The sequence below is a fragment of the Sus scrofa genome, chromosome 7 (genome assembly GCF_054392235.1).
Source record: "Sus scrofa isolate SSC_HxYL_T2T_F1_AM1 chromosome 7, Sscrofa_HxYL_maternal_Yorkshire_Landrace_v2.0, whole genome shotgun sequence".
Classification (NCBI taxonomy): Eukaryota; Metazoa; Chordata; class Mammalia; order Artiodactyla; family Suidae; genus Sus; species Sus scrofa.
Genome location: NC_139389.1, coordinates 41,382,022 through 41,397,890, shown reverse-complemented (window position 1 = coordinate 41,397,890; position 15,869 = coordinate 41,382,022). Strand labels below are relative to the sequence as shown.

At 47.3% G+C, this 15,869-nt stretch overlaps 1 protein-coding gene across 1 annotated transcript; it reads left to right on the top strand.

Annotated features, from left to right (window-relative positions):
• Positions 1 to 877: 877 nt before the first annotated feature.
• On the top strand, positions 878 to 1,432 carry TMEM217B (transmembrane protein 217B). The gene has a single exon (XM_084967976.1). It carries the CDS (start codon positions 878 to 880, stop codon positions 1,430 to 1,432), a length of 555 nt encoding a protein of 184 aa, XP_084824102.1.
• The last annotated feature ends 14,437 nt before the right edge of the window (positions 1,433 to 15,869 follow it).

The window sequence follows — 15,869 nt, the reverse complement described above, 5'->3', positions numbered from 1 at the left end:
GTGGCTCCACGGATCCAGGGATACGGTGTTGTCACTGTCGTGGCTCAGGTTCAAACCCTAGCCTGGGAATTTCCGCATGCCACAGGTGCAGCCAATAGTAGTAATAATAATAATAAAATGTAATTTAATTTTTAAAAAAGGAGAAGAAGAATATTTGGGGTTGATTGAGCAAGTGAGGAGGAGAAAGCGGAAGGAGGCCACAGCCCCTCATGGGAAACAGAGCAGCCGGAGGACTGCACGTGTCCCCTTGTGTGTGACTGTTCCCCACTGTCCCTCACAGCCTCCCCCATTCCTTTCTCTGCTCACGGAAGCCTGTGACTTGGGACAACTCTGGATGAGACCCAGGGAGTAAATCAGCAGGAGCGCTCTTTGCGCCACCTTAAAGCACCGCAGAGCTACCTGAGGACCATCCAATGGTACCTTGGGACGAGGCCCACGGCTCCCAGTGATGTGCTCACCTGAAGCTGGCAAGGCCGGAGCAGGGACCAGAGCCCATGTCCCTGGACTTCCAGCCCATGGCCTGTCCATATGGCATTCTTACCCACAGCTCTTCCACTTACATCTAGTGGCTTGAGAGAAATTCATCTAGGCCTGCCTCTGTCATCATTTTTTTTCTTTTTCACAACCGCACCCATGGTATATGGAAGTTCCCAGGCTAGGGGCTGACTTGGAGCTACAGCTGCCAGTCTACACCACAGCCACTCAGGATCCTTAACTCCCTGAGCACGGCCAAGGATCAAACCCACATCCTCATGGATACTAGTCAGGTTCATCACCTGCGGAGCTGCAATGGGAACTCCTAGCTCCGTCATCTTCTCATGTGTCTCCATGACTTTTTTGTCCCCTGCAGCAGATACTCTGGCAAAACACCTACAAAATGAATGACAAAAAGTTCTCCTTCATGCTGGGCATCTTCTCCCTCCTCAACACCATCCAGTTCCTCATCTTTGAAATGAATGAGGTTAGATCCATTGGCTACGAGGACCAGTTCAGCATCTACAAGGTGACAAACCTTAAGCTGGTCTCTTGGGTCCTGACCTACGAGAGTAGCATCAACATCTGCCTATCAACCATCACCATCGTGCTCAGCTCCGTGCTCCTTGGCTGCATCCACGTCAACAACTACGTGGGGCTGCTGTGCTATGCTGTGTGGATCATCACCTATGAGCTCCTCAGCTTCACCGTGGTCCTGCTCACCTACGGGGCCATCAAAGAGCAGTTCAAGGAGCTGGGTTACCTGCACTTGGTCTTCCAAATCTCCCGGATGCTCCTGCACTTTTGCTGCCTGCCCTTCCTCACCAAGCACATATACACCCTTTACAAGTACCCCAGGATGCTAAGCAAGTTAGGCCATCGCAGACACTCCTCTGTCAGTACCGTTACCTCCTGGCCCCCTGTCAGACTGGGAAACTTGTACCACAAGTTAAACTGAACCATGCCAGGAAGAAGGCAGAAAGAGGCCCAGTGCTCCCCAGCGGTGGCTCCCCCTTCCCTGACGGCCTTCTGTTGATTCTGCTTCCTTTTGGGGATTCTCAAGTTTGATGGCTCTTGCAGGGGAGGGAGGGTTGCATGGACCAATTATTGTGCATGCGTGCGTTTGTGACTTCTTTTGGCATTTAATTATAGACTGCATTTGTGCTCATCTAACCATCTCATTGGTATGTGCTGTTATTTCACATGGTACCCCCTCTCTGCACATCCTTACACATTCTCCCCCCCCCCCTTTTTTGGTCTTTTGTCTCTTTAGGGCTGCACCTGTGGCATATGGAGGTTCCCAGGCTAGGGGTCGAATCCAAGCTACAGCTGCCAGCCTACACCACAGCCACAGCAACGCGGGATCCGAGCAGTATCTGCAACCTATACCACAGCTCACGGCAACGCTGGATCTTTAACCCACTGAGAGAGGTCAGGAATTGAACCCATGTCCTCATGGATGCTAGTCGGGTTCATTAACCTCCGAGTCACGATGGGAACTCCTCTTTTTTCCCTTTTTAAGGCCACACCTGCACCATAAGGAAGGTCCCAGGCTAGGGGTCGAATGGGAGCTGCAGCTGCCAGCCTATGCCACAGCCACACCAGATCTGAGCTGCAGCTGCAAACTACACCACAGCTTGCAGCGATGTCGGATCCTTAAGCGACTGAGCAAGGCCAGCGATTGATCCCGGATCCTCACAGAGACAACAGGTTCTTCACCTGCTGAGCCACAATGGGAACTCCTTTTTTTAATTTTATTTTTATTTTTTTGGCTGTGTCCGTGGCATGCAGAAGTTCCTAGACCAGGAATTGAACCCAAACCACAGCAGTGACACACCAAATTCTTACCCTGCTGAGCCACCAAGGAACTCCAGCACAACTTTGGTTTATCTCTCTCTCTCTTTTTTTTTTTTTTTTTTTTTTTTGTCTTTTTGCCATTTCTAGGGCCGCTCCCGCAGCATATGGAGGTTCCCAGGCTAGGGGTCTAATTGGAGCTGTAGCTGCCGGCCTGCACCAGGGCCACAGCAATGCGGGATCCAAGCCTTGTCTGCAACCTACACCACAGCTTGCAGCAATGCTGGATCGTTAACCCACTGAGCAAGGGCAGGGATTGAACCCGAAACCTCATGGTTCCTAGACGGATTCGTTAACCACTGAGCCACGATGGGAACTCCACAACTTTGGTTTCTAATTTTTCTCTTGTGGATCTCTCCAATGATGCCTAGTTCTGCTGAGTCCTTGATGAGCAGTGCTGTCCAACAGAAATTTCTGTGCTTAATGGAACTGTTTTACATCTATGCCGTCCACGAGCCACCTGTGGCTATTGAGTACTTGGGATGTGGCCATGACAATCCAGGAAACAAATTTTAAATTTAATTCCATTTGGAGTTCCCGTCATGGCACAGAGGGAAGTGAATCAGACTAGGAACCATGGGGTTGCCAGTTCCATCCCTGGCCTTGATCAATGGGTTGGGGATCTGGCGTTGCCATGGGCTGTGGTGTGGGTTGCAGATGCAGCTCGGATCTGGTGTTGCGATGGCTCTGGCGGAGGCCAGCAGCAACAGCTCTGATTGGACCCCTATCCTGGGAACTTCCATATGCCACGGGTATAGCCCTAAAAAAAGACAAAAAAAAAATTTAATTCCATTTTAATTATTTCCACTTCAAGAGCCTCATGCAGCTGGCTTGTGGCTACCATACCGGAGGACGCAGTTCTCTGGAGACTCCTCTTACTCCTGTGTGTAACCATAGACCCCCTTTCCAGCTTCATGGATCACTTGGCTTCTCTCATAATGATCAGAAAGCAGTTCCTCATGTTGGCTCATAACATGGCAAGAATAATCGCCATTTGAGAGTTCCTGTTGTGGCTCAGTGATGAACTCGACTAGTATCCATGAGGAGTCGGGCTCAATCCCTGTCCTCACTCAGTGGGCTAAGGATCTGGTGTTGCCACGAGCTGTAGGGTGGGCCAGCAGCTGTAGCTTTGATTTGACCCCTAGCCTAGGAACTTCTGTATGCCTTGGATGTGGCCCTAAAAAGACAATAAATAAATAAATGTTGGGTGTGAAGTCAGAGAAAACTGTTTGTTTTGACCATGCTCCTCCAAACCATGGGCATAATGATGACAGCCCACTTTTACTGAACACAGTGGGTGCCAGGTACTATTCTAACAATCCACCGAGTTCTCACTGCCTGGTGAGGCATAGATTTAGATCCAAGCCAGGTCCCAGAATGACCAGCAGATGGCAGTCTGCAACAAGCTTTGGCTTTGCACCGCCCTCTCAACCAGCTCCTCTAGGGGTGACTGATTTAGGATTTAGGGCACCTCTAGCTGATGATGGAGAATTAATATCGTCTGTCTCTGTCCTAGTCTCACAAGGTATGATTTGGAACCAGAAAAAATAAATAAAACAGGCCAACTTCAGGGTTCGAATCCCCTTCCCAGCTGGGGTGGCCATGGACCTTCATGTAAGAAGAGGTGGAGGGAGAGCAGAGCTCTGAGAATTAGCTCAACTAGGAGTTCCCTACCAGTTCCCTGGTAGCTCAGGGGGTTAGGGATCTGGTGTTTTCACTGCAGCGGGTTGGGTCACTGCTGTGGAGGGGGTTTGATCCCTGCCTGGGAATTTCCACATGTTGGGGCAAAAAAAAAAAAAAAAAAAAGTTACCAGCTGCCAGAAACCTCTTTTAAGGCGGCACCTGTGGCATATGGAAGCTCCTGGGCTAAGGGTTGAATCAGAGCTACAGCCGCCAGCCTATGTGACAGCCACAGCAACACAGGATCTGAGCCGAGTCTGTGACTTACACCACAGCTTGTGACAATGCCAGATCCTTAACCCACTGAGTGAGGCCAGGGATCAAGCCCACATCCTTACACATCCTACTTGGGTTTGTTAACAGCTGAGCCACGAAGGGAACTCCTAGATCCTGCCACTTCTCATCACCTCCCCTGCCACCACCAATAGCAGCATCCTAATGGGTCTCCGGGACCCACCCCTATTCCCTCTGCAGTCACTTCTCCATCCAGCAGCTAGAGGGATCCTGGTGAAACCTTAGGCAGCTCAAGGCCCTCCTCTACTCTGCTGCGCATCCTCCCCAGGCCTTCACACCACACTCAGAGGAAAAATCCCCAGTCCTCGCCGTGCCCTGCTGGCTGCTGAGTGATCCAGTGCATGTCACGCTCCAGTCTCCTTCCTAACCCCTTCGTCCTCCCTCCCTCTGCCCCACTTGTGCTGGCCTCTGCAGTTCCTCTTACCCAGCACAGCCTCGGGGAGGCCTTTGCACTTGTCCCTTCAGCCTGGAATGTTGCCACTCCAGGTGTCCACTGATTTCCGCTCATTTCTTTCAAGTGTCTGCTCACAAGCCCTGGCAGAGGTCTTCCCTCCCAACCTGTGGGAAGCAGCCTCTCCCTCCCCCCTCTCTAAACCACTTACCCTGCTGGGTTTTTTCCCCTTAATATATATTTTCACCTGGCTTACTGCATATAGCAATCTCCCCCAAGATATAAGCACCTATTTTCTTTCTTTCTTTCTTTTTTTTTTTTTTTTTTTGGACGGCCATGCCTGTGACATATGGAATTCCCAGGCTAGGGGGTAGAATGAGAGCTGCAGCGGCCGGCATACAGGATCTAAACCACACCTGGACCACAGCTTGCAGCGATGCAGCATCCTTAACTCACTGAGCGAGGCCAGAAATCGAACCCGCATCCTCCCAGAGTCTATGTCAGGTTCTTAACCTGACCTGCTGAGCCACAACAGGAACTCCAAAGCACCATATTTTCTTCATTGCTATTTTCCCAGCACCTAGAACAACACCTGACACATAGTGGATGCTCCATAAATATTGGTGACATGAACAGACCGAGACCCTCAGCAGAATAGAAGGGCCCACCATTCCTTGTTTTCCAAGGGATGCTTATGGAGGATGAGCTGCTGAGGAGCAAATTCCTACCGCTCTTTTGGCCTCCTCTTCCTACTCCTTTTTTCTCTCCCTCACTTCTGGAGTCTCTGGTGAAGACTGTCGATAATTACAGATGGGAGAATACCCACAAAGGATGCAAGAATGTCACCTTCCTTGTCCCTTGCCTCCTTCCCTAATCTTTCCCGTGCATCAGCTACTGGCACTAGAAATACCGTCTCATCTCCCAGCACCACATCCCCAAGCCTAAAATAAGCCTTTCAAGCAAAGCAGGAGTCCCCGGGAAGAGCAATTCTCTGTGCGCTGTCACCCGCCCCCTGGCCTGCCCCGAGAAGATCTTTGGCCTTCCGTCCTCCCTTTCTTCACTAGGTTTGCTGAGTGTCTAGGTGTGTCAGGTCCTGAGCTAGGAACTGGGGGATACTCTGGAAAGTAAGACACAACCCCCATTCCAAGGGGCTCCCAAACTCATGAGGGAAGAGGGGGGTCCTTCAGGGCCATTTGCACCCAGGATGAGGTCCCGAGGGAAGGACTGGGGGCCACAGGAGGAGTCTTGAAGGTTGGAGCGTCAGGGAAGGCTTCCTGGAGGCAGAGCCCTTTAAGCTGAGTCCCAGAAGAAAGTGGGATTTAGCCCTGAGAAGGGAGGGGAGGAAATGGAAGGGTGGGGGCCTGAGTAGGTGCAGATACCCCTGGGACAGGAGAGCTGTATGCTCTTCTTTCATCATTTCCACCTTAGGGTGAAGGAAGGGGCTCTGGGCTGGGGACCGATGGTGTCAAGAGGAAGCAAGCGGGCTCGAACTTCCCCAGAGAAAAGAGGGTCTCCCCTTTTCCCACGGCCTCTGCAGGCTGCTCCCGGAAGGGGCTCACTCTTAAGCGTACAACCCCTGAATATTTCTGAGCATTTCTCTCACCTCACTGTTATCACCTGTACATCCCGTGTCCCACGGAGGACAGACTTCATTCCGTGTTGACGTCTCCCCACCGGTTTCAGGATGTGTAAATGTTTCCGTGCGTCTCACTTCTTTTTTTCCTCCCAGCCTTGGGTCTCCATTTCCCCTGCACTCTCCCCCCCCAGAAGTCCCCACAGCCACTGTCACTGTTCTTGGCTCTCTGACGCCCTCATTTTTCCTTTCTTTGGTCTCTTCTATCATCAGTCTCTATGTATAGACTGATGCTATGCTTTTCTTTTTCCAATCAAATTGCCCACCAAGCAAGTGGTAAACAAGGGCCTCTGAGACCGCCCCCATCCCCCGCCTCCACCCCCTTTCCCTACCCAAACCCCAACCCCCCACTCCTCCTCACCCTTGCCCCAATCAGGCTGCCCTGAAGACGGAGGCTGAGCTCCTGATTCTGCCGGCCGCTCCACGAAACCCTCCTCAGCTTCCCTCCCCTCCCCTCTGCTAGTAAAACAGATTTTTTTTTTACCATTTTAAACACGTACTTTTTTTTTTTTAAGAACAAAATAGTGATGGAGTTCCCTTCGTGGCTCAACAGAAACAAATCTGACCAGCATCCATGAGGACTCGGGTTTGATCCCAGGCCTCACTCAGTGGGCTAAGGATCCAGCACTGCTGTGAGCTGTGGTGTAGTTTGCAGACGCGGCTTGGATCCTGCATTGCTGTGGGTGTAGGCTGGCAGCTGCAACTCTGATTCAAACCCTAGCCTGGGGCCTTCCATATGCCGAGAGTGCAGCCCTAAAAAAACAAACAAAGGATAAAATAGTGATTTTCTTCCCTGAGAAACAGGTTTTACCAGTACCTTCTGATTGTATTGATTTTGTCTCAAAAACAAGGGATTTGCTTCAGGTGTGTTTGTGCGTGAGCTTGTGTCTGCACAGCTGTGTTTGTGAGTGTTTTTATTTGTGTGTGTTGTGTGTTTGCATGTTGGTATATATGTAAAAAGGCTGAGTTAAATAATCACAGTGGGGAGTTCCCGTCGTGGAGCAGTGGTTAACGAATCCGAATAGGAACCATGAGGTTGCGGGTTTGATCCCTGGCCTTGCTCAGTGGGTTAACAATCTGGCGTTGCCATGAGCTGTGGTGTAGGTCGCAAACGCGGCTCGGATCCCACGTTGCTGTGGCTCTGGCGTAGGCTGGCAGCTACAGCTCCGATTGGACCCCTAGCCTGGGAACCTCCATATGCCGCGGGAGCGGCCCAAGAAATGGTAAAAAGACAAAAAATTTTAAAAAAATTAAAAAATTTAAAAAATTTTTAAAAATTAAAATAAAAATAAATAAATAATCACAGTGGGGGGGAGTTCCCATTGTAGCGCAGCAGAAATGAATCCGACTAGTATCCATGAGGATGTGGGTTCAATTCCTGGCCTTGCTCAGTGGGTTAAGGATCTGGTGTTGCTGTGAGTTATAGTGTAGGTTGCAGATGCGGCTCGGATCTTGTGTTGCTGTGGCTGTGGTGTAGGCTGGCAGCTGTAGCTCCAATTCAACCCCTAGCCTGGGAACTTCCATATGCCGTGGGTGTGGCCCTAAAAAGACAAAAAAAAAAAAAAAAAAAAAATCACAGTAGGTGATTTTCAGAAATGACACATATTAAAGATACAAAAAGATCAAAAAATTTTTCAGGCTTTATATTTTTCTAAAATTTTCTTGGGAGTTCCCATTGTGGCTCAGTGGATTAAGAACACAACATATTGTCCATGAGGATACAAGTTCAATCCCTGACCTCCCTCAGTGGGTTAATGATCCAGCATTGCCATGAGCTGTGGTGTAAGTCACTGATGTGGCTTGGATTCCGAGTTGCTGTGGTGTAGGCTGGCAGCTACAGCTCCAATTTCGCCCCTAGCTTGGGAACTTCCATATGCCTCAGGTGCAGCCCTAAAAAGATTTTTTAAAAAGAAGAAGAAAAAAAGAAACAGGCTCAAGATCCAGTGGAGAGGAGCATCTTTGTTTTTCAGCCATGCCCAAGGCATGCCGTATTAAACCCGCACCATAGCAGTGGCCTGACCCACAACAGTGATGATGCTGGATCCTTAACTGCTAGGCCACCAGGGAACTCTGTGGGGGATCTAGGAAGTCTCTGGTTTTGTTCATTTGTTTGTTTTTGGCCACCCACAGCATGTGGAAGTTCCCAGGCCAGGGATCAAACTGCCCTGCAGTTTCGGTCTGCACCACACGAGAACTTCTATTTTGGAGGTCTTTGAATGAAGAATGTCTCTGTAGGGAGGTGATGCTTAACAGGACTGGGAAGATCTGTGGGAAGGGACATTCCAAGCAGAGGAAACAGCAAATCCAAAGATCCAAACAGGGGCAACAAGTCTGGTGTGTTCCAAGAACAGTCAGAAAGCCAGTGACTAGAGCAGTCACCCAGGGTATGGGGGATACGGTGTATCGACTGGTCCAGCGCTGCTCTCAAACCCTCTGATGTACCTTCCAACACCTCGACTAAAACCAAATGCTCCAGCCTGCCTCCCTTGTGGTTCTGAAGGCTGGACTTGGTTGGGAACCTGGGAAGATAAAAGTGAGGCAGAGGCCACCATCCTGCCGCCTTTGCTTCAGACAAACAAGGTCATGGAGTTATGTTGTTTCTCTGCAGCAATATTTCAGTGCTGGGTCAACTCCTGATGCCTGGGCTGCTATTGTGGTGATGTTTTCTGGAAATTAACAGTTCCAGAGGTGGCCTCCTGACACCACCTTCCTGAGTCAGGCTGTGGCAACAACTCTCCTGGCAGACAAGTTCAGCAGTATTATTTCAAGAGTGATCCCAGAGACCCAGAACAAAGACTCTTGGGCTGTTCCAGAGATTTCGAAGGAACTGATTCCTTATTCAATTCCTTTCTGCCTCAAACACCTGGAATGGTCTCCAGTTTCCCACAGCTGGCCCTGAGTTACACAGGGGCCTGGGAAACCCAGCTCTCAACTTTGGGATATCTGACCATTAAACAGTGAATTACCCATATAACCCTACTTTCTGTTTCCCAGGGCAGAGGCAGCTTCATATTCCTAGCAAACATTTTTCCTTACAACCTTAGGATAGTTCAAACTTGGTCAAAGAATTGCCGGCAATCTTAATAAACAAGTTCATAAGTTTCCCTTTATCTACCATGCTTGCTGAATTGCTCAAAGATTTGAATGGATGTGGCAGGCTTGGTTTCCTTTGGCTATGTCTCCCTGAGTAGGTTACATTTGGCTAGGTGTTCACTGATTTGCTAGCCCACAGGCTATCCAGAAATGGAAATGATACTGGTACGGATTTCCAGGTGATTTGCCAAAGTCAACACTTGTGGAGTGCTACTATGAGCAAGTTCCCCCCCCCCCCGCCCCCCGCCGCCCCAGAAGGAGATTTTATTTTACTTCTTATTTTTAATTTTCTTTATTTAAAAATTTTTTTCTTTTTCTTTTTTTTTTTTTTTTTTGGCCTTGCCAGCTGCATATGGAAGTTCCCAGGCTAGGGATCCAATCGGAACTGCTACTGCCAGCCTACACCACAGCCACATCTGAGCCTTGTATGTGACTTACACCACAGCTCATGGCAATGCTGGAATTGGATCCTTAACCCACTGAGCAAGGCCAGGGATTGAACCTGTGTCCTCATGGATTCTAGTTGGGTTTGTTACTGCTGAGCCATGAAGGGAACTCCTGGAATCTTTTTTTAAAAATTATAGTTGATTTACAGTGTTCTGTCAATTTTATTATGAGCCAGTCTTATACAAAGAACCTGTGCCAAGGGAGATATAAGCTTCCCTTTAGGAGCTGACGTCTTAGTCGAAAGAAATATATAGATAAATGGTCATTTATGCTGATACAGTGTTGACTAGGTACTGCTCCAAACAAGGACAGAGGACACAGGAACCAACCTGAAAGTGCTCCCAGTGGCTAAAGCTGGAACAGTTTGAACAAGAAAGTAACAATCGAATTGGATTTTCTAACCCACGGAATAAAATAAATATCTGTGAGTCCATACTGATATAAATAATAAAAAATAATTTCCTAAAAAATGACTTTGTTAACTGAGTATCTAGATGACTAGAAATTTGAAGGTTTCAAAACTGAGTGGTGGTTGAGTAGGCTTAAATAATTACACTTTGCGGTAACTGAAACTAAAACCCACATAGAGTGCACAAAAGGTTACAGACCTAGTTCTACTCTTTTTTTTTTTTTTTTTTTTTTTTTTTGCTTTTTAGGGGCACACCTGTAGCATGTGGAAGTTCCCAGGCGAGGGGTCAAATCGGAACTGCAGCGGTCGGCCTACACCACAGCCACAGCAACGCCAGATCAGAGCTGCATCTGTGACCTCTGCCTCTGCTTGTGGCAATGCCAAATCCTTAACCCACTGAGTGAAGCCAGGGATCGAACCTGCATTCTCATGAATACTAGTCGGCTTCTTAACCCACTGAGCTGTAACTCCAACCTAGTTCCACTCTTGTCTCTGCCCCGCAACAGTCTTGTCACCCTCAACATCTATAAAATGGGGATAAAACCATCTACCTTGCTGTTCTCATGATTCTCAAAGAAATAAAGTATGTGAAAAAAAAAGGTTCAGCGTAAAAAAAAGAAAAAAAAAAACCTCCTTAATCACCAAAGACTTCAGCCATCCATATCATGATGCAATTAATCTCTATTATTCACAGATTATGTATTTGTGAATTTGCCTTCTGGCTAAACCATATTCATAACCCCCAAACCAATACTCGCAGTGCTTTCATGGTAAATGTAGCCTTGTGCAAATTGTCCAAAAATGTGTCACCCACCATGCATGACTTGTTCAACATTGCCGGCTAAGGTGAGGCAAGGTGACACTGCCTTCTTATATCAGCTATCAGAGTATAAACAAGTGTCCTTTATGGTATATTTAGTGTCATGCTTTTTGCATTTTTATGCTTTTTGTTGGTGACTTTGCTGTTTAAAACTGCCCCAAGTGTCGTATTGAAGCGCTATCTAGCGTTCCTAAGTGCAAGAAGGTTGTAACATGCGTTACAGAGAAAATATATATTTGTAAACTTCCCTGAGGTATGAGTTAGAGGGCTGTTGGGCATGAGTTCAATGAGAATGAGTCAGTAATGTATATTATATGAGATGAAGCAGGAGTTCCCTAGTATCTTAGTGGATTAAGGACCCAGTGTTGTCACTGCTGTGGCTCTGGAAGATCCTTGGCCTGGGAACTTCCACATGCTGAGGGCATGGCCTAAATAAATAAATAAATAAATAAAATAAGATGAAGCAAGTTTTCAGGAACTTTATAGAACACAGCTACTGTGAATGACAAGAATTGACAGTATTTTCTCTTTTTTTAGGGCCGCACCCATGGCATATGGAGGTACCCAGGCTAGGGGTTGAATTGGAGCTACAGCTGCCGGCCTACACCACAGCCACAGCAATGCGGAATATGAGCCGCGTCTTCAACTTACAGAGCAGGGCAACCCCAGATCCTTAACCCACTGAGCGGGGCCAGGGATTGAACCCGCATCCTCATGGTTCCTAGTCAGATTTGTTTCCGCTGCGCCACCTCGGGAACTCCCGAGAATCAACAGTATTTCTAACACCTTCTATGTACGTAGCCTCCCCATACTTTCTTTGACATAATCTCAAATATTCTGTACAATATCCTGGACCAAAGGTATTGAAATGGCCTGGCTCTCTGCCATTTCCTCACCCTTGATAGATGTCTGATTAGCTGGATACTTTGTAGTCACATTTTTTCTTTTTTAAGTAGGTCAATAATTTTTCTTCCTTTTTTCTTTTTTTCCTTTTTATGGCTGCATATGGGAGTTCCCTGGTCAAGGACTGAATTGGAGCTACAGCTGCCAGCCTACACCACAGCCACAGCAACACTGGATCCAAGCCATATCTGTGAACTGCACTTCGGCTTGTGGCAATGCCAATCCTTAACTCACTGAGTGAGGCTAAGAATCAAACCTGCATCCTCACAGAAAAAGGTAGGGTCCCTAACTTGCTGAGCCACAATGGGAATTCTCAAAAAAAAAATTTTTTTTTTCTCCTGTTTAGGGCTGAACTTGTAGCATGTGGAAGCTCCCAGGCTAGGGGTCAAATCGGACCTACAGCTGCTGGCCTACACCGCAGCCACAGTAACTTGGGATCCTTAACACACTGAGCAAGGCCAGGGATTGAACCTGCATCCTCATGGATACTAGTCGGATTCATTTCTGTTGCACCACAATGGGAACTCCCCAAATAATTTTTCTTGACTAGTATCTTCAGTCCTTTCCAGTTTATTTTACTTTAGTTATTTTATTATTATTATTAGCTTTTCAGGTCAGTACCCACAGCATATGGAGGCTCCCAGACTAGGGGTCTAATCGGAGCTATACCTGCCAGCCTATGCCAAAGCCACAGCAATGCAGGATCCGAGCCGCATCTGCAACCCGCACCACAGCTCTTGGCAATGCTGGATCCTTAACCCACTGAGCGAGGCCAGGGATTAAACCCCCGTCTTCATGGATCCTAGTCGGGTTTGTTAAACCACTGAGCCACAAGGGGAACACCCAGTCCTTTCCAATTTTAAAGAGAAAACATTTACTTGGATTTTTTTTTTTTTTTCAAAAATTTCCTGTGACATTGTATTAGGAAAAACTTCAAACCAAAAGAAAAGTTGAAAGAATGGTAAAATGGGAGTTCCCGTCATGGCGCAGTGGTTAATGAATCCAACTAGGAACCATGAGGTTGCGGGTTCAATCCCTGGCGTTGCTCAGTGGGTTGAGGATCCGGCATTGCCGTGAGCTGTGGTGTAGGCTGCAGACAGGATTGGATCCCATGTTGCTGTGGCTGTGGCGTAGGCCAGTGGCTATAGCTCCGATTCAACCCCTAGCCTGGGAACCTCCATATGCCGTGGGAGCGGCCCAAGAAATGGCAAAAAGACAAAAAAAAAAAAAAGAAAGAATGGTAAAATGAACACCCAAATACCCTCTGAAGCCTGGTCACATGGGAGAGGGATGGGTTCCATGTAGAGAGTAGAGCTAGGACCAAGGAAGGAAAAGTAGCAGAAGACAAGCTTCAGCTTGAAATAAGGAAGGTTTTCTCTCTTGCAAGGAGGGTGGACTCAGCTCAGGTAGAACACCTACAGACGGGTTCGGGGGGCTGATCCTGTACCAGGTAGGAGGGAGGTCTAGACAACAGGGTTAGCTGTCTATGAGTCCACAACCCACTGTTTTGTCTGAGTTTTAGAATTGCCACAGAACTGCTTTCATAGTGGTTGTATAGTGTTTCAGCCACCTCATGTGTTAACTCAGCACTTGAGGGCAGATCTGAGAGCCCAACCTCCATGTGTAATGCGGTTTCTCTGGAAAGATGTGTTGAATTTCAAACAAGTGATACACAAACAAACTTTTGCAGCATGACCCTATAGAAGCTGGAGAATCGTCTGTTCTTCTCGTAACATGTCCTTAAACTCCTTGAAACCCCCCAGCTGCCACGGTCGTGCTACTGTTCTGGGATTTGTGCACTCTGCGTTTGCCTTATTAAATTACGATTTTCTGAACTTCAGATTCCAACACGGATTTGACCAGACAGGAAGGAAGAAGACCTGCGATCTCGCCCCTCTGAGTCAGATTCCCCCAACTCAACTCCAAGATTTCATCTGAAGTAAATGCCTAGGGGGACAGACAATCCTGCTATGACATCATTAGCCAACATTCTCTTAGGTCTCCTGGGGCTATTTGTATCTGTACAAGGCAGGCAACATATTTTTGGTGCTTGGTTACAATATACTTTTGACATTTTATTATGTATCTTTTTGTCTGTTCTCCGATGGTTCCCTATGGCTTACTCTCATCTTTTCAGAAGACTGTAAATGTTGACCATACATCTGCGTCTAACACGGTCATCTTATAAGGCCTCAGGTCATCTTATAAGGCCTCTGTAAAACCCAGAGCTGCGGCAGGTGTAAAGAGGACCCTAAACTTGGAGACACATAAACTTAGAATTCTCCTCTGCCATTTACGGTCGGTCAGCCCTCTGGATCCACAGGTTCCACCTCTGAGGATTCAAAGCAACTGCAGGTGGAAGATATCTGAGGGAAAAAAAATTTGGAAAGTTCCCAAGAGCAAAACATGAATTTGCTGCCCTGGCAACGATTTACATAGCATTTACATTGAATTTACAACCTATTTACATAGTATTAGCATCATACTAGGTAGATGAGGCTACCTAAATCTCTTTAAATCTAGAGATGATTTAAAGTATAGAGGAGGGAGTTCCCATTGTGACACAGCAGGAAATGAATCCGACTAGGAACGATGAGGTTGCAGTTCGATCCCTGGCCTCGCTCAGTGGGCCTGGCATCCGGCATTGCTGTGAGCTGTGGTGTAGGTTGCAGACGCAGCTCGATTCCTGCGTTGCTGTGGCTGCGGCGTAAGCCGGCAGCTGTAGCTCCGATTCGATCCCTAGCCTGGGAACCTCCATATGTCGCAGGTGGGGCCCTAAAAAGCAAAAATAAATAAATAAATAAATAAATAAAGTATAGGGGAGGATGTGTGTAGGTGACATGCAAATACTCTGTTATATAAAAGGGATTTGCACATCCCTGAGGGAAGTCCTGGAAACCAATCCTGGGATGACTATATGAGCCATGTGACCTTGGTAAACTATATAATTTCTTTTTTGTTCTCTTTTTTTTTTTGGGCTGCACCCTGACATACAGAAGCTCCCAGGCTAGGGGTAGAATGAGAGCTGTAGCTGTAGGCCTACACCACAGCCACAGCAACACCAGATCTGAGCCATCTGTGACCTATGCCGCAGCTCATGGCAATGCTGGACCCTTAACCCACTGAACGAGGCCAGGGATTGAACCTGCATCCTCATGGATGCTAGTCCAGTTCATTACCACTGAGCCACACTAGTAACTCCCCAATTACTTACCGTCTAAGTCTTGGTGTTTGCATTTCTAAAGGGGAAGTGATTATATACTTGTAAAGTGTTTGTCCCATGCTAGGCACCCAATAAATGGTCATTCTCAGAAATGACATGCTGTATAACACCATTTAAATGAAATTCTAGAGCCGGCAAAACTAATCTATAGTGACAGAAAGTAGATCAGTGGTTGCCTCGAGCTGGTGGGGTGGGATGGGTAATCAGCTGCAAAGGGCCTGGGGAACTTCTGAGAGGGTGGAAATGTTCTCTTATCTTGATTGTGGTAGTTGTTACATGGGTGTGTACAATTGTCAAAACACGTCAAACCGTGCACTTAAAATAGGTGCTAGTTAGTGTACGCAAATGATCACTCAATAAAGTTAGCTTTAAAAATAATGTTCATTCCCCTCTTCTCTCCATCAATGAAAATGTGTTAGATTAAGGCACTCATTCGAGAGCCAAATATATATTTTACTTGTATTTTAGGTTATTCATATTACCGTATCATTTCTTCCACAGGTTGATAAATAAATGGGTAAATAAATGAGACTTGGCTTGATACCAAATCTCACTTTTTTTTTTTTTTTTCTTTTTAGGGCCAAATCTCAGCTGCAGCTGCTGGCCTACACCATAGCCACAGCAATGCCAGATCAGAGCGGCATCTGC